This window comes from Jaculus jaculus, chromosome 17 (assembly GCF_020740685.1).
Source record: "Jaculus jaculus isolate mJacJac1 chromosome 17, mJacJac1.mat.Y.cur, whole genome shotgun sequence".
Lineage (NCBI taxonomy): Eukaryota > Metazoa > Chordata > Mammalia > Rodentia > Dipodidae > Jaculus > Jaculus jaculus.
Window position 1 is genome coordinate 533,812 of NC_059118.1, and position 26,638 is coordinate 560,449.

The following is a 26,638-nucleotide window of genomic DNA, read 5'->3' on the forward strand; positions in this document are numbered from 1 at the left end:
TACTTACCTGGAGCAGCTGGTGGAGGAGGGTGATACCAGCCTCTTGGAGCCCGCAGGTCCGGGGGAGGGGCTAAGGGAAACCAAAACCCCTAAACCTGGATCCACAACCCCTCTCATTACAAGCTAAACTGCAGTTGTATGTGTTCATGTGTGCAGACTTCTGGGGAGCAAGTCCACAGCTCTCATTGGAAGCTCTCAGAAGGATGTGTCCCCCAAATATGATAAACCATTTCATAGCAGGCTCAGGAGAAAATATGTGGCAAGGACTGATGGGGAGTGATGACACCATCCCAGCAAGTCTGCAGTAGCCATCCCTCCTCCCATCCTGTCCCTGTCTCCTCTCCATGCCATGATCACTTTCAGGCTTATGGTTCCATACTAGTCCTCCTTTTCCCTGGAGACCCCATTGTGTACATAGAGGATCATTGTCACCCTTTAGCCCAATAGGAGCAACTATCAGAGACAGACCTTTTTAAAATTATTATTATTGTTTATTTATTTTATAAAAGGTTAAGCTCTATATCCCCTCAACCTCACACCCTTATTCCCCTTTCTCTAAGGCCCCTCCTCAGTGGGGTTGTTGGTTTTCACTCTGGGGTCATAAAGGCCTCAGTCATTCTCTTTGGGGGAATTGTACCTCAGAATATTCCTACGCCCTCTCTGTCTCTAATATTTTTTCTGGACCCTCTTCCACAATGTTCTTTGAACCACTTAAGCCTGTCAGCAGTCTGATTTAGTGTTGAGTTTTCTGTGGCCTCTGGGTTTCTGCTCTGATGGGTTTTGATTAGTCATATTGTCTATCACCATCTCCTGGCACTGGTTGTTGAGCTAGCAGTGAGAGCAGTGTTTATGTTGCTGTTTCCTCGGCAGTGGGAGACAAACGTTTAAATAGTGCATTATCCAAACCTCTGTTGCTAATGCTCACTGCATAAAATCTGGAATGGGCTAGAATTGTTTTTGTTTGTTTGTTTGTTTGTTTGTTTTTGAGGTGGGGTCTCACTCTAGCCCAGGCTGCCTGGCTCTCATGCTGTAGGTTCAGGCTGGCCTTGAACTCACAGGGATCTTCCTACCTCTACCTCCTGAGTGCTGGGATTAAAGGCGTGTGACACCATGCCCACCAGGGCTGGTAATTGTGGAAAAGAAAGCAAGATCCCCCAATTTCATACCAAGAGCTTGTATAAAGATAAGAAATCCTCCTCTGTACTACTCATGTTCTATTCTCCCTATCCCCATTCTTTTCACTCTCAGGGGACCATACTTCCCACTGCCCCCCACTCACCTGTCAGTAGCTGCCTCCATCTCAGCCTCTTTCCAAATGAGAAAAGAGGAGAACAATGAACATATGAGTGTCTATTCATTTACTCCTTCTCCCTTTCTCCTCTGCTTTGAGCCCTCTGCTGAAATTACACAATAATGGCATTAATGGCTGCAGAAGGCCTTCACTTACACTTTCTCTGGGCCAGGCATGTCCACAGACCAAAGAAGTCTTCATTCATATGGTCATAATAGCTGGGAGTCCTGCACAATCCCAAAAGCTGCAAGACACTTAACAACTTTGGGACTCAGCTTTCATAGAACCCTTCTCAGCAGGCACCTCTAGTTCATCAGATTTAGGGACCTTACCTTCTGCTGATGCAGACAAGCAGAGAGGACAACCAACTCAGTTGCTCCATTGAACCAGCCTTACACACCCTGATGCTTCTTCACAAAGGCTGCACACTGGAAGGAGCATTTAAAAACCTGATACAAGGCTGGGAAATTCTCTCAGCAGTTAAAGACACTTGCCTGCAAAGCCCAGGTTCATCTCCCCAGTACCCATGTAAAGCCAGACACATAAAGTGGCCCATGAGCCTGGAGTTCATTTGTAGTGGCAAAAGGCCCTGAAGCATCCATATCCTCTCTTCTCTCCCAAAAACAAATAAAGATAGAAAAAGGGTTTAAAATACAAACTAAAACAAAACAAAACAAAACAAAACAAAACACCTGATACCTATTCCATCCAAGCAGAAGGTGTCAGAGACCCTGAGTACAGCCATAACATTCTCACCCTGCATGACTCAGTCATACAGTCAAATCTGGGAACAAGAGTGAGTTAGAGAAGCTTTGACAGAAGGTCCAAAAAGTGAACCCCATGCATGGTTACCGAGGAGGGACAACCGAGTTTCATGTCTATGAGGTTTTTGTTTTTTTGTTTTGTTTTGTTTTGTTTCCGAGGTAGGGTCTCTAGCTCAGGCTGACCTGGAATTCACTATGTAATCTCAGGGTGACCTCTAACTCATGGGGATCCTCCTACTTCTGCCTTCCAAGTGCTGGGATTAAAGGTGTGCACCACCACACCTGGCTGTGTGCAAGGTTCTCTATCACCTGTCTGCGACTTACTGCTGGCAATCACTGGGCACCAGTGTTCCTCCCTTGTGTTCTCCCCATCCATATGGCCTCACCATTCCAGCAGTCTCACCCAGATACCTTCACATGACAGCTAGTTTTGAAAAGGGCAACTACAAGGACTCTCAAGGCCTAAACCAAGAAGCCTTCTGTTCCTAAAAGCATGTCAGACCAGTCAAAGGAAAAGTATAGAGTAAGAGGGAGTATTAGTGGCTATTTTTAGAAAAATCTTTATAAACACTGGAAACTGGGTGTCACATTCCAATAAGCCATGGTGACTCTGAAGCCAAGGCATCCACAGCATAGAGCTGAGTGCTTTTTAGGTTATAGAACTGGCTCCTGCTGTTACTGTAGAATAGTCATGGCCCACCAGGCAATGCCACTGAGCCATGGGTATGTTTCTTCAGAAATATGACTTTGAAGCCAAAGGGTTTCTCAGACTTGCTTCTGTTAGAACATTGTTCAAGAAGTTCATACTCCTTATAAGCTCATACTCATAGTACCCAGATGCTTACAAACCTGTTCAATGAGGTACTGGTTTTGCAGAGCAGGTTCAGGGATCCTATAACACCCCTAACTTTGGTCAGAATTAATTCTTCCCTTCTGCCCCTTCAGTGCCTCTGTTAAGCATTTGGCCTTGGATCATGATAAGTAGTCAGAAATCATTTAGGATCCTTTATTTCCAAGTGCCAGTGAGCCCAGTTTAAACTAGCCAAAACCAAAAAGGGTTTTACTGGACCCATACAAAGTCCAGCAGTTTGACTACTGAGCTCAGGTACTGCTGATGCACTCTCAAAGGAAGTCCCTAGTACCAGAGACACTGGCTCAGGGGCCTTGATGGACTCAGGGTGCCAAATCATATCTCCCTTTCACTTTCAGACCCAATGTCCACTGGATTAAGAATCTGTCCTCACCCGCATGGGTGTCCTAATAGCTTGGGGAAGCTGGAAGTGAGCAAACTATATGACTGCTTGTAAACATACTGGCTTTCTCTGCCTAGTCCTCAGAAAAACACCAGAGAATCCATGAGTCATTGCCAAGAACTGGCAACCATGGCTAATGCTACAGAGTTGGTCATTTGAGCTGCTGGGCTGGCTCCTGCAGAAGCACTAGGCTAGAGTTCTGTTGTTCATAGAGTTCATAGCTGATCTGGCTGCTTTCCATCTGATACCAACAAGAGTCTTCTAGACCCACAGCATGGCTCAGTGGCCTTCAACAAACATCTATAGAATTGCAGAGAGTAGAAATTCTCTTTAGTCAGTTTTATAGTACTGTATGGAAATGTCTGAGGCTGCTAACTGATAAAGAACAAAAATTTGATAGCTCACACTTTATAAGATTCAAAGCTCAAGATCAAATGACTCCCCTGGTTTAGCCTCTAGCAAAGGTGAAGGTTAGTAGTACATCATGGTGGACGTGCATGTAGCACAAACTTATCAAACTGGAGTAGAGAGATGCACAAGATCCCTCAAGCCCCTTAAAGGACATACCCATAATGACCTAAAGCCCCACCTCCTGAAGCACCCTCCCATATGGCCACCCTGAGGACCCAGCCTCTTCATGTGGACCTTGGGGGGTACTTACTCGTCATCCAACCGAAACCAACCCTCCACCCCTCCATCATCATCCAGGCCCCCTGAGAATCCCATTCTCTGTCAGCCTCAGGGGCTGCAGCGACTCTGCCCTTGAGGGTCCAGCCTTCTTCTCTTCTAGGAGCCTCCTGTCAGACTCACCGTCCATCATTCCACCCAACCATTGACCTCCTCTCACCTCTCTGTTGACGCTCATTTAATCCCTAAGGATCCCCTGCCATGGTCTGTCTGTCCACTGAATGACAACCTTACAGGCTACGATGAGGAGTGTGAGAAGGCTTCGTCGACGCAGTATTTCTGGTACAGGAAAACACTCAACATCTCGCCGTCCATCCAGGAGAGTGGGGGTGTGCAGTGGGAGCCGGCACTGTGCCTCATCCTGGCCTGGTTGGTGGTGTATCTATGCATCCTGCGCGGCACCGAGTCTACTGGCAAGGTGGGCCAGGGAGTGTGATGGCTGCACCTGGGCGGGTGGGAGAGCAGTTCCTTGCTCCAGGCCTTGCTAAGGCCTGAGATTGCTCTTGCAGCCCTGGAGTAGAGGCTTGCTGGGATGACAGGCGTGAATGGTACCACTGGCACATCTCTGTCATAAGTGACAGTACAGACAGCCAGAAAGGCCTCAAGTTGCAACTTTAACTCTTGGAACAAGAGCTCTCACTACATGAAAGTGAGTTTCAGTACTGTCCAGCCTGCAATTCACACCCCAAGAGTTAGAGAGGGACTTCCCTTCTTTACAACTTTGAGCCACTGTGAATGTCCCCAAGACACCTTTGCCTGGTTTTCAATCTTAGTCACTATTACACAGAGAAGTTTAAACATCTGATGACCCATTCCTTCCCTCAAAGTGCCAAAGCCATCATTCTGCCAGCCCCCTTATAACTAACTAATGTGCAGCTGGGTTTGGGGCCCTGTATACAAAGTGCTTTCAGTGGCTCAGTGACACTCTGAGCTGTGGAGTTGATTGAGCCTTGTAGCCCAGGCTGGCCTGAACCACACTGTGTAGTCTATGCTGGCCTCAAACTCATGGTGATCCTCCTGCCTCAGCCTTCTGAGTGCTAGGAATACAGGCCATGTGTGTGCCGGTAATACCCAGCATAAGTATTCCTCAGACCTGCTGCTACAGCAAAGGTTTGCACTTCTCCTAGGGCATTGGTGCCTGTCTCAGGCTGTAGTGCATGCTTGGCCCTCATCAGCCCCTCCCTCATAACAAATCCACAGTGTCCACACTGTCTCATTCGTGCAATAGCCTTCCACACTAGATACAAAGAACAAAGTAGGGAAAGAGACCTGCCCAAAGCACAATTAGGAGGAGAAAAGTTGGAACAGCAGCCAGCTTTACCCTAGGGACTTCTATCATCTGGGCTTGGTAGCTCACGCCCATGAGTGCTCTCTGCATATCTTTTGTGACTTCCCACTTTCCTATGCTGCGAGTCCTATGCACACACACCCCCCATCTTCAGCCTACTCGATTTGCCTCCATCAGTGCTGACATGTTTTACATGAGACATCATGTCTAGAGCAACCCATGGTATTCAGGTACTGCATACCTCAGTATCATGCCTGGTAAGACATTTTATGACCCCTTAGTAACCAGCCTCTTAGCCAGCCCCAAAACACCCTGCCCCACATCCGAGCAGTGTAGTCAGGGAGCCCGGGCTCAGACCCTGCATTATCTAATTGTCTCACCAGAGATCTGAGGGAAATGTCTGCACCCTTGGAGATTAAAGGAGACTTTCCCTTTTCAGGTCACTTGTAATTGTAAAATTACAATTTACAATTACATTGGCAATGCATTAATCTTCACCATCTATTTCCTCTGCTGAGGCCACAGCCATCTCCCTGACAGAGTGTTCCAGCATCTCCATGTATAGGGGATCAGTCTTGCTAACTTCTGCCTTTTTGTTCTTGTTCTTCTGTTACAATCTCCTTTCTTTCCTCTAGGCATTTTTTTCACATTGTTCAGAAATGGTTTCTCCTAGGAAGTTAGGCTGAATCACGTGTCTAGCCATCCAGCCCACTTCACAGAGAAGGGGTTCTTTAGTGGAGACTCCAGAGAGCCTGTGGAATGCATGGTCCTCTGGGTGGGAGGGGTAGGAGGAAAATTCTAGAGCTTTCCTTGTGTGACTAGTTTTATGGATCTGGCTCAGCACTCTCCCACTGTTCCTGGAGTTCCATCACATCATTGGCCATAGACTCTGACCTTCCCTTTATCCATTATATTTCTCATACCTGGTGTGATGTCTTAGAACTGAAACTGGAATGAGTTTATTATTTCTCTCAATGTATATAACCTCAACTAAGAAGCAAAACAAACACTCCATATTCTGTTCAGTGTACCATAGATGAGATGACACACACAGTTTTAGAAATTAATAGGAAGATGGTGCCACACTATATATCAGGCTAGGCATGGTGGCACATGCCTTTAATCTCAGAATTTGGGAGGCTGAAGTAGGAGGATTGCCGAGAATTCAAGGCCAGCCTGAGACTACATAGTAAATTTCAGGTTAGCCTGGGCTAGAGTGAAACCCTATCTCAAAAAAAACAAACAAAAAAGTATATCGGGACATGGGTCACCAGCTGTGTTTCTGATAGATGAACTCAAACTAAAAAAAGATAGGTACCAAAAATAATCATGCCAACTATTTCTTCGTTTTACCTATGAGGTTCAGAAACATATAGGAAGTGATTTACACACAGAGAGACAAAGGAAAAATTCCTGGGGCTGGAGAGATGGTTTAGCAATTAAAGGTGCTTGCTTGGAAAGCCTAGTGGCCCAGATTTGAGTCCCCAATATCCACAGAAAGCCAAATGCACAAAGTGGTGTATGTGTCTGGAGTTCCTTTGCAATGGCAAGAGGCCCTGGCATGCCCATACTCATTCTCTCTGCCTCTTTCTGTCTCTCTCTCTCTCTCTCTCTCTCTCTCTCTCTCTCTCTCTCTCTCTCAAATAATTAAACTAAATATATATTTTAAATTCCCATCTGGGCTGGGTAGCCATGCACTTGAAAGTCTCTGGTTTGAGGCTTTGTAAAGTCAGAATGACTCCATCTGAGACACACCTATACTCTTGCCAAGAAATCTAATGAGAAAACATCCTTGAATTATAATGCAAAAAAAAAAAAAAACAGAAAGATTACCTTGACCAAATATTCCATTTATGTTAAGCCCAAAGATGTGAGGCTTTTTGTGAGGAATGCCATAAAATCCCATTGGTGGATTTCTTATTGGATTTACTGTGAGGACTTTGTTCCCAACACTAAAAGTCACTGTTTTCCATCGAAGAGCATTCCTGGACAAGTTTCTGTCATATCCCAGTCCTGGAAAACCTGTCCTATCCTGAAGCCACTGAATTCATATCCATTTTAGAGAAAACATAGATCTTGTGATTGTGCTTCCTGCTTTGCTTAGGCCATCTGGAAGCTCAGAGCCAAATTTGACTCAAAAACTAAGCAGAGGCCAGGTGTGGTGGCACACGCCTTTAATTCCAGTACTTGGGAGTCAGAGGTAGGAGGATCACTGTGAGTTCAAGGCCAGCCTGGGATTATGTAGTGAATTCCAGGTCAGCCTGAGCTAGAAGACCCTACCTCCAAAAAATAAATAAATAAATAAATAAAACTAAGCAGAGCACACATGTTACACATGTTATGTAGACTGCCTTCAGTCCTATCTGGAGCACAAAGGGGCTGGAGGGAGTGTGGAGGAAGCATCTGGATCCCTGTTGCCTTTTCACTGAAGAAGAGATTTCATACTGGCAACAGACATGGGCAACATATCCCATAGTGCATTTCTCCAGACTGAACTTGACCACTGGGTCCTACCTAGGATCAATGCCACTGTCAATGTCAGCAGCCATGGAAGCAGCATGAGAACCCAAGGACGGAGGTGTTCATGGAACTGGGCAGGGGTTGCCCTTGCTGTGCCCTGCAGTAGGTTGACTTTGCCTCTGGGATCCCACAGGTTGTCTACTTCACTGCACTGCTGCCCTACTGTGTGCTCATCATCTACCTGGTCCGCGGCCTCACACTCCATGGAGCCACCAACGGTCTGGTGTATATGTTCACCCCCAAGGTACAGGTGGCAGGGGAGGGTCTCTGAGGATGCTATTGTTCATCCATCTTTTGAGATGCTTGGAAGGGAGGAGGGAAGAAAGTAAAGCTATAACCAGGGAGGCTTTGTGAACCTAGAGCTATCCCAAGGGGCCTAGACCACCTCTTCAGACAAGTCACACCACCTGCAACTCTGTGTGTCCAGACCTCTGTAGTACCTGGCTGGTGACTCAGAGATCCTATATGTTGTTGAATATTTGGGCCTATCATATTCAATTATAATCTCAATGGGCAAGGTACCATAGATGGTATGACATGTGGATTATCAAGTGATTCATCAGAAGAATACATTGGATATAAGGTCAGGGAGACCTGGACTGTAGCCCCAGGCTGCCCTGACTGCCTGTGTGCTGCAAGCCATTTTTCCCCTTTCTGGGCCTTCCTTCCTGTGGTTGTAGAGTCTGGGTGGGGCCCAGGTTCCTGAGCCCTGTCTCTACTGGCCTTTCAGGTTGAGCAGCTAGCCAATCCCAAGACGTGGATCAGTGCGGCCACACAGATCTTCTTCTCACTGGGCCTGGGCTTTGGCAGCCTGATAGCCTTCGCCAGCTACAATGAGCCCTCAAACGACTGCCAGAAGCACGCCATTGTTGTGTCCCTCATCAACAGCTCCACCTCCATATTTTCTAGCATCGTGACTTTCTCTATCTATGGCTTCAAAGCTACCTTCAACTATGAAAACTGCCTAAGCAAGTGAGTCTAAGCTGTTCCCAGAGTCGTGGTCCTCAAAAGGGGAAGCAAGTGCCCAAACCTCTGATCTAAATGGGTGTCTGGGAAGAGCTAGGTTCCCAGAAGTGAAGGTGTGGACAAAAGACATCAGTCTGGGGGTTCTTAGTGCAAGGACCCTTTCCTCACTGAAGTAATCACAAGTAGCTGTTTCCACATTAGGTTTGCAGTAATATAAGTTAATGAACATTGAAATAGCTTAATTTGTACATTGGTATGAATTTAAATTTAAGTTATTCTAAATTTACTTTTAATCATCTCCTTAGTGGCACTAACCACATTCAAGTCCTCTGTCACCACCTGTAGTTAGTGACAAAATGGTCAGCAAATATCAAACATTTCTGCCATCCCACCCAGTCCCATCAGACATCACTGTACAGGGGTTAAGCATCCTCTGTGGTCAGATGCTTTCTGGCATCATCCCTCCTTGGCTCTCAGGCTTCTTCAAAGCCATTCAGTGATGTCCTTCCTTTAGAAGGGTCACCAGTCCACAGAGGCAGGAGTCACCTTGGCAGGAGGGAGGAGGCTGCCCTGAGGACAGTCTGGCACCCAGGCTTGGGAACCACAGCCTCTCTAGTCATGAAGGTCAAGCTGATGGTCTGCTCTGCAGGGTGATTCTACTGCTGACCAATTCTTTTGACCTTGAAGATGGCTTTTTGACAGCCAGCAACCTGGAGCCAATGAAGGACTACCTGGCATCCACCTACCCAAGCAAGTACAGTGAGGTGTTCCCACACATTAGAAACTGCAGCTTGGAATCAGAGCTGAACACGGTAAGGGGCTCAGGTGGATGGGACAAGCCATCTCCTCACACTTCCGTGGGATATGTGAGAACTGTATGGTCATGATGATCAGGAAAGTGGATTGTTTTCCAGACAGAGAAGGGACAGTGGACTTGCACTCTCCCAAGTGCTGCTGGAATCCTCCTTGAGTCCTTCCTTCTCTTTAGAAGTTTAAATAACACAAGAAAGGCAGGGGATAATGTAATGCACCACCACATATCTGCCTTTCAAATGATCACTGCAAATCTTTTGTCATTAAGGTTAGATTTTCTTAATGTAAAACAAAAAAAATTCAGGGATATATTTAAATAGGTCCTTATTAGGGCTGGGGCAATGGTCTTTCGATGCTTTCTTGCAAAGGCTGCCTGCCTGCATTTGATTCCCCAGTATTCACATAAAGCCAGATGCACAAAAGTGGTACATGCATCTGGAGTTTGCTTGCAATAGCAAGAGACTGTGGTGCACCCATTCTATCTCTCTCTAAAAAAAATATTTTTTGAAAAAGCCCTTTTTAGTAATCTCAACATTTCCCTACTCACTGGAGACAATATCCTTCATTTTTACATTTTTGTACATTAACACAAGTAACAGGATTTCAATTCTTTGTGAATATGTACCACACTATTTTATACATATATTGGCCCATTATTGTTTTCATATTCAGGGTATTTTTAAGAGTGCTGCAATAAACAGGAGTATAACTATCTCTTCAGTACAGTGATTTCATTTCCTTTCAAAACCCAATAGTAGGCTGGAGAGATGACATATTCGTCAAAGCACAAGGTGGTACATCTGCCTGGAGTTCATTTGCATTGATCAGAGGCTCTGGCATTCTCCCATCATTCTCTCTCTCTCTCTCTGCCTCTCCTCTCTCTCACTCTCTCTTAAATAAATAATTTTTAACCCAATTTGTTTTGTTTTGTTTTTGAGGTAGGGGGTCACTCTAGCTCAGGCTGACCTGGACTTCACTATGTAGTCTCAGGGTGGCCTTGAAATCATGGCGATCCTCCTACCTCTGCCTCCCAAGTGCTGGGAGTAAAGACATACACTACTATGCCCAGCCCCAGTAGTTTCTTGATGGTTCTTCATAGAGTTTCCATAAAGGCTGGGCTAGTTTAGATCTTTACTAACATTGTATGAGTTCCATTTTCTCTACATTCTTGCCATTATTTTTTTGTCTTTTCTTAATATTTTATTTATTTATTTATTTGAGAGAGGAGAGAGAGAGAGAATGGGCATACCAGGGCCTCCAGCCACTTCAAACGAACTCCAGACACATGTGCCACCTTGTGCAACTGGCCTTCCTGCTGGGGATACAAACCTGGGTCCTTTGCCTTTGTAGGCAAGTGCCTTAACTGCTAAGCCATCTCTCCAGACCTTTTTGGCAAGTTTTAAATGGATATAAATAGTCCTGGAAGATAATTTTGATTATTCAACAGTTCATAATAATGTGTGTGGAACTTTTCCCATTCATTTTAAATGCTGTTACTTTTTAAATATTGTTATTTATTTATTTGAGAGAGAAAGAGGGTGGGTATGCCAGGGCTTCCTGCTGCTATGAATAAACTCCAGACACATGTACCACCTTGTGTCTGGCTTTATGTGGTTACTAGGGTATCAACTCAGGCCTGCAGGGTTTGCAAGCAAGCATCTTTAACTGCTGAACCATCTCCCCAGACCTAAGTGCTATATTTTATTTCATCACAAAACATTTTCTTTATCATTATTAGTAATGTGCATTTGTTTGTTTTTTATTTATTACACTAATATGCTACCTGCTATGCTAATGAGGCACCTTATTATTTACTTAGTTTACTTTTATAGTGTTAGGGATCAAACCCAATGTCTTGTATATGCTAAGCAAGTGGTCTACTGTTGGCCTATATTCTCTTGTCAGCTTGGCAAGTTTCATTGAGGAAAATTATTACAATTTTATTAATTTTATAATGTAATTTGGAGAGAATATCTTGGTAATTGGGTTTTTATTTCATCTCTAACTAATAACATTAATTTTTAGTTAGCATACAAAAATGGATTTCATTATTACATTTTCATACATATGTTATCATTTATCTTGATCTTATTTAGCCCTCATCTCACTGTTAGAAATGAGTCTGGGGTCCAAAAATGACCATACAAAATATACTGGCAAAGCAATGTTTGCTTTTGTAGGAAGATGCATAGCCATAAGGAGTCCAGACAGGCCAGCACCCCCAGCAGAAAGTCTGCTAGGTTTTTAGTCCTAATGCAGAGTCCTGGACTTTACTGTGAGTCAAAGTTCTGGCTTCCCAATTGGCTAAGCTTTGGTTTCCAGGACAGTTGACTCAAGAGGGCCTTTTTACTAAATGACACTTTCTACTATCTTATCTAACCCTCTGATGAAAAAGACAGAATGTCTTTCATGTTTCTGTTTCTCATATTAGCATGGTACAATCATATTTCTCATATTGGTGTGGTACAGTCATATTCTCACATTGGTATGCTGCAATCATATTTCTCATATTGGTATGATACAGTCATATTTCTCACATTGATATGGTATGATCATATTTCTCATATTGTTATGGAATGTCCATATTTCTCACCTTGGTATGGTACAATCTTCCTGGTGATCTAAAGAAACTCCTATCCTGAGTGTCCTTAGTTTCTTTTTTTAAGTATTTTATTTATTTTTTTTTTTTACGTGCAAGCAGAGAAATGGAGAGGAGAGAGAGAATGAGCATGCCAAAGCCTCTAGCCACTTGCAATGAACTCCAGATACATGCACCATTTTGTGCATCTGACTTTATGTGGGTACTGAGGAAAGGAACTTGGGTCATTTGGCTATGAAATCAAGTGCCTTAGCCATTGAGCCATCTCTCCAGCCCAATTTCTTTAAAAAAGTCACTTTATAACCTGTAAATTTCCACTTTGGACAAAGGAATCTAAATGGCAGGTGTACAGTAACCTCTGATTTGTTAAGCCTGTAAATTTAAATCTTGTATACAAGATAAATATAAAAGATAAATCTTGTTTGATATATACATATATACATACATATATATATATATATATATATATATATATCCTTTTTATTCCTCTCTGATGGCAAATAAATAAATAAAATATAAAAAAGAAAAAAAGAATCATCAAATAGTCCAGACAATTGGCACACCAGGGCCTCCAGCCACTGCAAATGAACTCCAGATGCATGTGCATATGACTTTATGTGGATACTGGGGAATCAAATCCAATTCATTGGGTTTTGCAGGCAAATGCCTTAACTGCTGAGCAATTTCTCCAGCACCTCTTTTTTTTTGTAATATTTTTAACAATTTATTTTCCAATTGTTTGAATTTTATTTACTTTTTATTTGCAAGACGAGAGAGAGGGAGGGAGAGAGAGAATGGGCATGCCAGGGCTCTTGCCACTGCAAAAGGACTACAGATGTGTGCACCTCTTAGTGCATCTGGCTTTATGTGGGTACTGGGGTATCAAACCCAAGTCATCCAGCTTTGCAAGCAAGCTCCGTAAGTGCTGAATCATCTCTCCAGCCCCTCCCCATCTGATGGCTCTTATTTCTTACACCATCCTTTGTTTGTTCCTTCTCCCTTCTTGCTGATAGGTACGAGAAACTATTATGTTCAAAGTATCAGAAGTAATAGAAGTACTATAAAATAGGTACAGGAACAAAAAGATAGATCATAAAATCTTATTAAAGTACTATAAACACTAAAACAAAAACAACAGTCAAATAAAAAATTAAACTTGGGCTGGAGAGATGGCTTAGCGGTTAAGCACTTGCCTGTGAAGCCTAAGGACCCCTGTTCAAGGCTCAATTCCCCAAGACCCACTTTAGCCAGATGTACAAAGAGGCACACATGTGTGGAGTTCATTTGCAGTGGCTGGAGGTCCTGGCGCACCCATTTTCTCTCTCTATCTGCCTTTCTCTCTCTGTCTGTCACTATCAAATAAGTAAGTAAAAATAAACAAAAATAAGTAATCTTTTTTGTTGTTGTTGTTCACTATGTAGTCTCAGGGTGGCCTCAACCTTACGGTGATCTGCCTCCCTCTGCCTCCCGAGTGTTGGGATTAAAGGTGTGCACCATCATGCCTGGCTCCAAAAATTAAACTTTTTAAAGTGTAAAATAAAGTAAAATAAAAAATATTGTGTCATCAGTCAATATTTCTTCCTTGTTGGGATGAATGTTGTTTCCTCCACTTCCTGAATTGTCTTCTGCTGCTGACTTCTGCAGGGAGGGGGCAAGCTGCTGGTTTCTATGTAAATCAGAGCACATTAGACCTGAATGTCTTCCCTGCTGGTTAGGTTCAATTCTTTGAAGGAGTTTCCCAGTCTTCAACGTGGTTGCAACATTTACTACCTTGCCTCACTACCACCAACGAAGGCCTGTCTCTAAAGTGCTGGGAAGCATGAGTGGGTGTGCCCACACTTGTGTTTACCTTTGCTGCTGGGTGCCCTCTCCCACCAGCGCCCTAGCTGCTTTCCGCCAGTGCCCCACAGTTCTTTCCTGATCTGTGTCAGCTTCAGCTCATTCTTGTGTTTATGTAGTTGCCAAGGCCATGCTTGCCTCTTTTATAGGAGTGTGGTTCCTGGAGTTTAGCAGATCTGGATCTTCTGCTCTCTCTGGAAGTGGTTTGGCAATGAGATCTCTAGTCAATAGTTCCCTCTTTCATCTCAACCTTGGAGGAAAGAAGACACTGCCAAAAGCAAGTCTCAAGTGTATGCCTCATGATACCCTATATGAATCTCCCCTTTAAAGTCTTCCTTCTGGAAACCTCTCTTTTGTTTGTGGCCCCCGAATGAGAGCAATTTCTAGCTGGAAGTGGTGGCACACACCTTTAAGCTCAACACTCTGGAGGCAGAGGTGGGAGGATTGCCTTGAGTTGGAGGCCACTCTGAGACTACATAGTGAATTCCAGGTCAGCCTGGACCAGAGTGAGACCCTACATTGAAGAAAAAAAAAAACAACTTTGTGTGTGTGTGTGTGTGTGTGTGTGTGTTTGTGTTTGTGTGTGTGTATATATATGTTCATGTGTGTGAGTGTGGGATTGCACATGCTACATCCTGCATGTGGAGGTCAAAGAACAACTTATAGTATTGATCCTTGCCCTCCACTTTGCTGAAAAGAGTCCTTTTTCATTTTCTGCTGCATACACAAGGCTGGCTGGCCCAGGAGCTTCCCGAAATTCTCCTATGTCTGCTGTATTCTCCATCTCATAGTAGGTTGGCTGGGATTACAGAAGTGTGCTACTGCATCCATATTTATGTCATTTCTGAGGATCCAAATTCAGGTTGTTAATCTTGCACAGCAAGCTTTTACCCACTGAGCCATCTCTCCAGCCTCCTTATTCCTTTTTATTATTATTATCTTCATTGGGACTTTGAGCACAATGGAAGTGGAAATGTTAGTGGTTGTATTTTTTTAGTCCTGTTTAATGTAAAGACTGTTATACTGTTTCTAGAGAACACTTTCCAAGAATAGGGAAGAGAATCCATGGTGTTAGTGAAAGGGAGTCAGGTAGCTTTGTTAGGTAATTTAGGGTGACTGGGCCCCAAAAGTAGAAGCAGAAATCTCTTTCCTTGCAGTCTCCACTTTGCTAGAGATCAGAGAGAAGCTGGCTTCTTCTTATCTCTTGCCTCAAGGAGTTCCCTAGATCTGTCTTTCCATAACCTGAGCCCCTCCTGGGAGGGAGGTCCTCTTTCCTAGAATTTAAATCTAAACCTGACATTGTGGTTGGTCAAGTTCAGCTCCCAGAACTTGGTATCATGGCTGGCCTCTTCCTAGCCCAGACCAATCAGCTGTCTAAAATTCACCACAATAATGTTATAAATAGATGCGTGGCAGGGGACAAGCCTCTCTCTCTTGGCTGCTTGACCATCATTCCTGAACCTCCAGATTCTGGTAGATCTCCCCTCCTCTCAGCCCAGACCCCCTAGACTTTTCTCTATCCCTTCTTGTCCTCCACATGGAAGGAGTTCTCTGTACTTTCTTTTATTTTCTCTCTAAATCTTTTTTCTTCAAGGTCCACTACATGGTCTCTCAGACCACGTGGATGAATTTATTTTCCTTCCTCTGGTTTTGTACTTTTCTAAACAGATATAACTATTTAATAATCCTTCTCAGTTTAATTTGCCCAGTTCTTTGGTTAATATAAACATGACCTCAGAATTTGGGGTTCAAGGACTTTCCTGGATGCCCCCACAGATCCCATATCATTAGCTGCCAGTGAGGTTGCTAAGAGGTTGATGTTTTGTTTTGTTTTTTTTTGTTTTGTTTTGTTTTTTATTTACTTGAGCAGGGAGAGGGGAAAGGAGATAGAGGAAGAGAGAGAAAAAGAATATGGGCATGCCAGTACAAACTTAGATATATATACCACTTTGTAAAACTGGCCTTATGTAGGTACTGGAGAATTGAACTACAGCCAGCAGGCTCTGAAAGCAAGTGCTTTTAACTGCTGAGCCATATCTCTAGCCCCCAAGATTGGTATTTTTAAAATGTTTTATTTTTATTGATTTGAGAGAGAGAACAAGGCAGAGGAAGAGAGAGAAAGAGAGAGAGAGAATGGGCATGCCAGGGAAATGAACTCCAGATGCATGCACCACCTTGTGCATCTGGCTTACATGGGTCCTGAGGAATTGAACTGAGATCATTTGGCTTTGCAGGCAAGTGCCTTAACCACTAAGCCATCTCTCCAGCCCACGATTGGTATTTTTGTGGTGGTTGGTTGATTCATTCATGCTTGGCATTTTGGTTCCTATGTAGGACCATTTTCAGTCATTTTGTGGAGGGGCAACACTTTCTGCTGATTGTTCATTCCAGTTCCCTACCTATAAGTGCTGTGGCATATAACCTTATCTCTCTGGCACACATAAGACACCAAGACGCAAACACCACTACTTCAAGGCCTATATATCATTCACGTATCCAGGATGCCTGTGGCTTCCACACCTGTTCTCATCTTTCACTTCCAATTTCTTTCTTCTTTTCTTTTCTTTTTTGGTTTTGGTACTTGATGTTTTTCCTCTGTAGCTTTTGAACTGTCCAAGAATTATGTGATTGTTGATTTATTTAGTCTTATTTCCCCCTGTTTGTTTTCTTTCTTCTTATCTTCTTTCCTTTCTACTTTATTCTCCACTGTTTGAAATAGACACTGGTTTCTTAGTGAAATTTTCTCATTAATGTTTAACTTTAAAAAGCCTAATGTTAGAGAATAGCTTCACTTCCCTTTCAAACAGTACAAGGACTTTAGAACATTGTTTTCATTGTTTGTTTGGTTAGTTGGTCTGTTGGCTAGTTTGGTTTGCTGGTTGTTTGCCTTTTTGCTTCTTTATGTCTTATTAAAAGGGAAACATATAGTAACTCATTTTATACATCTTAATTGACTTGATTCTAGAATTGGGCATTAGACAGGACAAAAAGAAGTTCAGAATGTTCTGTCCACCATATGTATAGGCAATACTTAAAGCCAGAGAAAAAGAATTCATATACAGAAAATGAAAGTAGTCTAGAAGAGCCATATCACCCTGAACACTCCCCACCTTGTCTGATATTGTTATATATATTATTAACCAGGTTCAGGCCTGGTTAATATTTGGATGAAAAAATATGTAAGTGAAGTATGAAGATAGCTCAGTTGGATAAAGCTTGATGTTTGCCTTATTTGATCCTAGTTTGAATAGTTGGCTGCCTGTGGTCCACTGAAGCTAAGGTTATTGTGATTGGTTAAACAAGTACTTATTACAAAGGTTGAAGTCCTTTACATATCAAGTTTGATAACAGTTCACTATAAACAGAGATACCATTTGCCAAATTTGAATGCAGCCTTGTGCCAAACTGAGTCCAATTTAACAGAATTTATACACTTAGATATATCTCCCAATTCACTAATTCTCTCTTCAGCCACATCTTGTCTGGTATTTATTAGAAGTCTGTGACAATTTTCATTTTAAGCATTATTTTTACAGAATGAATTTTTTCCAGTTGTTGTTTGTAACATACTGTTCCGATGGTAGCCATGGGCAGGGGAATGAGATCAGACACCACCAGTCAGAATAAGTTTTTTAACACTGACACTTTAGAATGGATGGTTCAGGTTAATAATAATAATAACAATGTTTAGTAATTTTTTAACTGTTCATTTTAAATTCTTCACATGTGATTACAGCCTTATTGTCTTTAGCTAAGGCTATTCTTACTCTGCCTAACAATTCCATTGAGCTGACATACACACACACACACACACACACACACACACACACACACACATATATATTTGTTGTTAAAGTCTTAGTTTTATTAACTTAGTTTTTGTGTGACCAAATACCTAACAAGAGGCATGTCATGAGAGGAAACATTTGTCTTGGCTCTGGTTTCAGAGGGTCTATCATGGCAGGGAAGACATGAAAGAGCTTGTGACAATAGGAACATATGGATGAGACTGTTCACATCCCAGACTGAGAATCAGAGATTGGACAGAAAGTGGGCTATAAAACCTCAAGGTCCACCTCCAGAGACCCAGTCCTCCAGTGAGATTCCAACTCCCATAGATTCTACAACCTCCCAAAATAGCACTATCAGTTAAGGACAGAGTATCCAAACACATGAGCCTGTGAGGGATATTTGACATTGAAACTACAGCATTCTGCCTTTTGCCCCCATTGGCCCAGGTTTGTAACTGTTATTTTTTCACCATGGGTAGGCTGTCCAGGGCACAGGCCTGGCCTTCATCGTCTACACAGAGGCCATTAAAAACATGGAGGTGTCCCAGCTGTGGTCGGTGCTCTACTTCTTCATGCTGCTGACACTGGGAATTGGGAGCATGCTTGGAAACACAGCAGCCATCCTCACCCCTCTGACTGACAGCAAGGTCATTTCCAGACACCTGTCCAGGGAGGCCATCTCAGGTCAGAGGAACACCACAGAGGTGGCAGGGCAGGGCTGGGTGGGGACATATAAGACATTCAGTGGATGTGTCCCCCCAGGAGTTATCTTTCCAAGATATTTCCAGAGGGCTACAGCTTCCTAGCTATGGCCCTCAATTCCAGGACTTAGCCCAAAAGATATCACATCAACAGGAAATGAAGCAGTCACCCTATCTTGGGAAAAATGCCAACTCCCCAGCCTGGCATGTCAAGGCACTCTGGGCTGTGAGAGCCTAAGTTTGTCCTTGTTCTAACTGAAATAAAACAATATGGACTGTCCTTTCCCATAAGGTGATTTACATATGTATCCTCCCTAGTAATTACCACCTAGGTCAAGATCTTGTCTCACACCTTAAGAAACATCTCCATATCCTCCCCACGCAATTGTCACCCAAACAGATCACTCCCATCCTGACTTCTGATGCTATTGAAGTTTTTTTTCTTTCTTTCTTTCTTTTTGGGCTCTATTCTTTTTTTGTATGCATGTGTAAGTATGTGCATTGTGTGGGTGCAAGTACATGTGCGCATATGCATATGGAGGCCAAGGAAAACTAGGGAGAAATCCTCCTCATTAATGCCATCACCTCCTTTGAGACAGGTTCTCTTATTGGCCTAGAGCTCACTAGGCTAGACTGGCTGGCCAGTGAGTATCAGGGCTCTTCCTCTCTCTACCTCCCCAGCACTGGGATTGAAAGTATGAGTCATTATGCCCAGCAGTTTCATACAGGTACTAGTGATCAAACACATATCCTCATGTTTGCAAAGCAAGAATTTTACCTGCTTATTTATCTTTCCAGTCCCTTCCATTCTGTTCTTGAATTATATTGATTATGTCATTCCAGAGATAGTCTAGTCTGTTACCTTCATTTCAAACATGTCTATGGGTCCCACCATGTTGTTTCCAGCAGCACTCTCAGTCCCTGTTCCTGCCCAATACTCCTCTGTAAGAGCACATACTAGTGTCTTCATTCATTTTTCCAGGTCATTAGGTTGGTAGTGAAGGAAACTCTTTCTGGTGATGTCACTCCTGATTTAGCTGCATCATCCCAACAAGCCAGAGTGATGAGGACCCTTTAGCCAGCCACTTCTGCCTCGGATGGCTCCACCACTCAACATCTGGAATGGATCTGATCCAGTGTCATCCCATCTCCTTCATACCCTGACCTCCCAATAGAAGATACCCATTTCTTCAGAGCCTCCTAGAACTTAGCATCCTTTCTGGGAATGGGTCTCTGAAGCCCACACTATATGTGTATATAACTCCTTGACTAGCACTTAACTTCTTTCACATAGGGTATCCCACTCAGAATGGCACTAGGGATTAATGGTTAGCATTGGATGGTGTTCACGATGGAAAGGAAAGCTAAGAGCTTAGGATGCAAACACATCATGGGAAGTCTTAGGGAGACAACTTAAAAGATGGGGACAAGAGCCCATGCTTTGAAGGCTAAAGTCCAGAAACTGAATCCTGACTCTATCACATCTGTGCTATGGGACACCAGCAAGGGACTTATTTGATGTCACTGAGCCTTGTTTTCCCACTATAAATGGGACTCTGGAGGCTTAGGGATCCTACACAGCCAGTCCCTGGCACATAGTAGGACTTGTATAAGCAATAGTTTCTTCCCATCCAACCCTCATCTGGCAGAAAGTCCTGAATGGGGCCTACCATGTCACATTCAGGCATCTCCCATGTTCCACACCCATGTCTCTGAGGCCAAGTTGTTGACACCCTCCGCATTCCCAATATCCATAGCCTCAGCGAAGTTACCCAGAGAGTATGGCTCCCAACTATTGCTTATGCACTGAGCTGCCATCCCCTATAAGGCAGATCCTCCAACCCATGTGGATGAACCCACTGGTCAAGCATGGCTCCTGCTACCTCTAGCACATGGGATGAGCAGGCAGGCAGGCTTGGACAGTTGAGCTGTGCCATGGTCTTATGCTCCAGGGCTGGTGTGCCTCATAAGCTGTGGCATCAGCATGGTGTTCACGATGGAGGCCGGGAACTACTGGTTTGACATATTCAACGACTACGCAGCCACGCTGTCCCTGCTGCTCATCGTGCTGGTGGAGATCATTGCCGTGTGCTACGTGTACGGGCTGCGGAGGTAAGGAGACCTGAAACCTGCCTGCCACAGGGCAAATTGGCCATAGACATGTGCTTCTAAGAAAATCACTTTCTCAATGGGCATTTCTATTCTGAATGTTGGGTATTGTCAGTTATTTCTTGGCCTTCAGATCTCAGTTGCCCCTTGCTTCTTCACTGTTTAATTTTCTTACAACCAATGGCTTTCTGCTGCCTGCACTTTCACTTTGTATCTCAGCTGCTTTCTTGTAGGGCCTGCATGGCTTTCCTAGCATTGATTGCTTCCAAGCATCAGGACTTTTCAAGAACCCTGACCACAGTCCAGTTGAGAACTCAGGTCTTAGAAAATTTGGCTAGTGGGATATATGGTCAGATCTCAACCCTGGCTCCTGGACAGCACTAGGATATGTTCAGCTTCTCCAGGTGATGGAATGTGCACCTGGAGACAGAACCCTAGCCTAGAGCAGCTTTCAAACCCAAGTGTAATAGCACCAGCTAGGGTATGGTGAAAACAGGGACCTATGACCCCAAAAGGTTCTGGTTAATGATGTCTGGAGACAAGTCAATAGTTCATATTTCTAACACAGGTTATCTGTGGGGCACACTTTGAGAACCACTAGTGTAAAATGTTACTTTTCCAGTTATCCCTCAAGAAACAGTGGCAAGGAGCTTATAAGAAACTTAGGCCACCCGGAACTACTGAGTGAGGTCATATAAGGAGGGTCACAGATGTATGCCCAGCCCAGCCCATTGAGGTGGGAAGAGAGGGTTGTGCCATGTCATCCCACCATTTTCCCCAGCCTTTTCTCTTTAGCAAATAGCCCCTTCAGAAGCATTTTCCACTGTCTCCTAAAGCACCAGGCTCCCATGACATGCTGTGATATCTCCACTGACCAATCAATTTAGGTCACAAGTTAGGTAAATCCAGATGGGTGTCTCCTCTATGATTTAGAGCCTTGAAATACTTGAGAACCTTGGAATGGGGTTTATAACTTTCAGTAGTCCCAAAACCCACTTGGACTTTTTATTTTGAACCTTCTACCTCTCTTTTCTTCACCTGAGGTCTTGATACCCCTAAAGATCAGGTAACCAAGTTTCCCCATTATCCAGAGTCAAGTGGGACAAATGGTCATCTGGGAAAATGCCATGGTCCAGGGATTGGTTGTGAAGAGGATGTTTCAGAACAGAGGAAGACTGAGGAGAAAATAGACCCGTTGGTCCCCTGGAAGTGACTAAAATAGCACAATTCCATCACAGGGTACAGTGGGAAGTGATGGGGAAGAAGGAGAAAAAAGAAGCCCTGACGTTTTGTCAGCAGCCGGAGCTAGGAAATGGTCCGGAGGGATCTTTGTCCTGCTTAAATGACAGTGCCATCTAATGGCTGTCAGTGACAGGGTCCATCTGTCTACACCAGCAGCCTTCCTCTGAAGGCAAGCCTGAGGGAAGTGTCTCCATGCCCTTCTCAACCCTGCACCTCCCCCATGAAGGGGTCTCATAGAAGGTCGCCAGGGTCATGTGCAAACATCATCAGTGCCCAGACATTATTATTCTAAGTGCAGAGGAGTGCAAGCTGGAGCCCATTCCCTTCACAGCACAAGTAACCCAGACTCTCTCCCATGGCCCAAGCAGATTTGGAAGTGACCTTCAGGCCATGACTGGCCATACCCTCAACTGGTACTGGAAGGCCATGTGGGCTGGTGTGAGCCCCCTGCTCATCGTCAGCCTCTTTATCTTTTACCTCAGTGACTACATCCTCATGGGAACCCTGCAGTACCAAGCCTGGGATGCCACACAGGTACCTGACATTCCTACAGGGCTGGGTCTGCACGTTGGCTCCAGAGCATGGACCTTCTGACACAAAGAGCCATTGCCGTGGTGTGGGGAGGGTGCAGCTGACAGGAAGGAAACCTCACTGGTGTGTTCTACAGATACTCAGTGTAGGACAGCTGCTGGGCTGTCAGTTTTCTAACATGCCATGGTGGAAAGAGTGCGAGTCCTCTCCGGTGACCCCCTTGGGCCTTTCTCTGAAGGGTGAGGACAGAGTTGCTGCAGAGGCATTGGTCCCTGTCTCCTGGACAGGCACTCCTCCAGAGCACAGGAGCCTATGGCCCCACATTGGACAGATTCATACAGAGTTTACACCCCTGTGGAAAGTTCTAGTCTGGGCTAATGGTGTCACTGTATTTAAGGCCTTGGAATTCAGAATGAGGTGCTGGGTTGTTCCTATGGTCACCCTTCATGAATAGTCTCATGCACTTGAAACAGAGTTATGTGTCTATGGAATAACAAAGATGGTTTCCCTGAGGGCTGCTTGTGAATCATAGGGTCATGGGGTCACAGATGTGGACTGAACCCCATTGTTTCACCTCTTACTTCTCCCTCTGTTTTGAGTCTATACTTTCAGGATAGGCAGAAAGTCTTCCCCCCTCCCCACTGACACTCAGTCTCTCCTCCCAGGGGAAGCTGGTAACCAAGGACTACCCTTCCTATGCACTGGCTGTTATCTGGCTGCTGGTGGCCTCCTCTACCATGTGCATCCCCCTGGTGGCCCTGGGGATATTCATCACACACTGCCTGAAGAAGAGAGGCACAGCTGCAGTGGCCTAAGAATGTTCCTCCCAGGAAAAGACAATGGCATCAGAATAAAAGAGAGACTAACGGCGAGATGGCGGGAATATGATGGAGAGTGGAGTTGTGCAGGGGAAAGTGGGGAAGGGGAGGGAATTATCATGGTTTATTGTCTGTAAGTATAGACATTGTCAATAAAAAAATTATACACTTTAAAAAAAACCACTGTTCCTCCCAGAGACCAATCATCCAGCCACAGCCACTCATCATCTCACAGCTATTGTCAGTGGGTAGCAGCTCCTTGGCTGGACATTTTAAAAACACATAAACCAGAAATACTTGGCCTGGAGCTCCTATGTTTGGAAAGAAGAATTGGAAGGTGGCAGAAAGAAGACTCCTCAAGAGGGGCTTTCTACCTCTTATCATCTAAAGGCCACGCCATGTGGCCTGCTTGCCATCAAGGGGGAAGGCCAGTCTGAAAGATGATTGCTTCCTTGATCCTACAAAGTCATAGAATTTAAAGCACCTTATAAGGTGACATTTAGCTGTAACTCATGGCGTCAAACAAGTCATTTGGCTTTTTGCTGAATAACAAAATATTAGAGGGTAATTACTTACAGTGTGTTAAGTGTTTTTAAGTGCCTAAGATAACAGAATACAGTTGATGTAAATTAACTTTTTTGTTTTGTTTTGTTTGTTTTGTTTTGTTTTTTTAGGTAGGGTCTCACTCTAGCCCAGGCTGACCTGGAATTCACTATGTCATCTCAGACTGATCCTCCTACCTCTGCCTCCCAAGTGCTGGGATTAAAGGCATGCCCAGCACTAAATTAACTTTTTAAAAAAATAATAATAATAATGGCAAATGTGCAATCTCATTGTTCCCTGAGACCTCTCTAAATATTATCAAGTTTGAAAGACCATGAAAAAGGGTCTTTATTGGGTCTCTAAAGGAAGTCATTTTTCCCACAGTGGGACAGGGCTAACTTCTCTACAAAAATCACCCATCTACAGTTTTCAACCCCAAATTGCATGAAGAGTCTATATAAATATTTATCTCCAGGACCTTAGTGCCTTGGAAACATTGCCAAAAACATCTATGAGGATGTGAGTGAGTGCAACTTTCCAACAGACTTACTGCTACATTGGGACATCACGGCCAACATTCTGTGAGTCCACAAACATCACTTACCCCCAGTACCTTGTCATCTGTGCATAATAGCATTTTCTAAAATGTGCATATATCAGAGCATTGTGTAACTAAAGACACCATATTTATGGCTATTATTAGTCTACCATGTGAATTTGTCATTCTGTTTTTTCTTCTTTTATACTATAATAAAGTGGATCAACACTGTCTTAGACTGAGAGTACATTCCTACACTAACATTCTTTGCCTCACTGAGGTCCTAGAATTCAGGAGTTCTTTGGTTATTTCTGTACAAGCACCCTTGAAGACACTTAAGCATCACTTGGGCCATAAGCCAGGGATATCTTTTTTAAATATTTTATTTATTTATTTGCAAGGAGAGAAAGAGAATGAGCATGCCAGAGCTGCTAGACTGCAAATAAACTCCAGACTCATGTGCCACCTTGTGCATCTGGCTTTATGTGGGTACTGGAGAATCAAACAGGGTTCTTAGGCATTATAGGCAAGTGCCTTAACCACTAAGCAATCTCTCCAGCCTGTCTGTTTTAAAAATCTTTTATTTATTTGAGAGAGAGAATGGGTACAGTAGGGCCTCTAGCCACTGAAAATGAACTCCAGACACATATGTCACCTTGTGCATCTGGCTTTATGTGGGTATTGGGGAGTTGAACCTGGGTCCTTTGGCTTTGTCAGAAAGTGCCTTCACTGCTAAGCCATCACTCCAGCCCCCGTGTTTTTTTTAATCTTCTTTTTCAAGCTACAAGCTAGGCATTATAAAGGTCTTTTCCTGTCTTAGCTGCAATCTTATCAATGCTTCCCCACTTCTTCTGAAGTCAGCTTCAAATATCACTCTGTCCTGTCAAATGTAAGACCAGCATTTATTTATCCCAAATACTCACCTCTGATTTATCATCAGATGGTTCTTTAGGCTTGAAGAGTGGACCCACCCCATGGCAAATATACATCAAAGTCTATACCTGAATCCTTAAAGATCTGTCCCCTCTTCTCAACCCTCAGGCATAGTCACTGTCTTTCTATACAGCGCCACCCGTTCCTGGGTTCAGTAACAGTCAAGAACTTGCAGATTTCAACATCAGGTCTCCTCAGAGGTGAGCAGAGGAAGGTTGTTCTGGACTGCTACTTCACTCTGCTGCTTTTGCAATGTGCCCCACCTTTCCACCAGTCCAACTTCCTGACAACACTAAAATTCTGGAAGCCCAGGGACATCCATCAGAGCCTTTTTTTATAATATTTATGTATCTGTTTAATAGAGAGAAGAGGGATGCCAGGGCCTGCTGCCACTGCAAATGAACTCCAAATGCATGTGCCACTTTGTGCACCTGGATTTACATGGGTACTGGGTAATCAATCCCAAGCCATCAGACTTTGCAAGCAAGCACCTTTAACTGCTGAGCCATCTCTCCAGCCCTGACACTTTTAAGTTTTCTGTCCATGTATGGTCCATCAGAGTCTTATGTCAAAAGATCTGGAAGTAGAGGAGACCCCAGCCATGGTAGCCTTTGAAATTCCCCGGGTGAATCCAATGTACAGCCATATCTGAGAGTCAGAACTCATTTAAGGAGAAGGAGGGCTAGGTGTGGTGGCACATGCCTTTCATCTCAGCACAGTCAGGACACATTACCTTTGGCTAAGCATCAGTTCTCTGAGCAGGTGCCCATTCCATGCAAACTGTTGATCTGCTTGAAAGAAATTTTAAAACTTAACCTCTACCTGATGATTAGAAGAGAGCTTCTTTAACATGGTCCAACAGGTGCCTCTCCCTCTCCCCTCTTATTGAATTCTCTGCCTCATGCTACAAAGAACCTGGGAATCCTCTCCTGGGCTTTCTTTCCAGTACAGTTAACCAAGTACTGCATCTCCTTCAGAGACTATGTTGTTCCCCACATCCATTCCCACCACTCCAGGCCAACACATGACCTTGTTGAGCTCCTGCACAGCTCCATGGGCCCCACGTTGCCCAGCTCTTGCCTGGCCTCCTCAAAGTGGTAGGAGTTCTCACAGGCATCCTCTCTGCTGTCTGCTCAATTCTTTAGTGATTCTGCCATCTCAGAATCTAATCCTCACCTTGTTCTGCAGACATATTCTAGAATTTGTAGGGCTCTGTGGAAGTTTTTCAACAAAGTCCAAGCTGCCCAGGTGGCATACCCACCACTGGAGTTCAGAGGTTTGCTTATGTACTAGCAGAGAAAGTAATTTTAAATTTTTAATATTCACTTTATATTATAAATAAATGTGAAGTAGTGATGTAAATTTTCTTTTCTTTTTTCTTTTTTTTTTTTTTTTTTGGAGGTAGGGTCTCA

The 26,638-nt window shown here is 43.9% G+C and overlaps 1 protein-coding gene across 4 annotated transcripts in view; it reads left to right on the plus strand.

Moving 5' to 3' along the window:
- Positions 1-24,524, plus strand: part of LOC101616137 (sodium- and chloride-dependent transporter XTRP3) — a 40,765-nt gene extending 16,241 nt beyond the window's left edge. Inside the window, exons 4-11 of one of the 4 annotated variants that reach the window (XM_012949572.2) lie at positions 4,186-4,413; positions 7,937-8,047; positions 8,534-8,775; positions 9,419-9,581; positions 18,291-18,495; positions 20,465-20,624; positions 22,232-22,397; positions 23,060-24,524. In XM_012949572.2, coding sequence (XP_012805026.2) covers positions 4,186-4,413; positions 7,937-8,047; positions 8,534-8,775; positions 9,419-9,581; positions 18,291-18,495; positions 20,465-20,624; positions 22,232-22,397; positions 23,060-23,209 — 1,425 coding nt within the window. In that variant the 3' untranslated portion in view covers positions 23,210-24,524. Of the gene's footprint in view, positions 1-4,098; positions 4,414-7,936; positions 8,048-8,533; positions 8,776-9,418; positions 9,582-18,290; positions 18,496-20,464; positions 20,625-22,231; positions 22,398-23,059 lie in introns of all 4 variants that reach the window. The other 3 variants (XM_045136248.1, XM_045136249.1, XM_045136250.1) reach the window with 3 other exon arrangements.
- Positions 24,525-26,638: the final 2,114 nt, after the last annotated feature.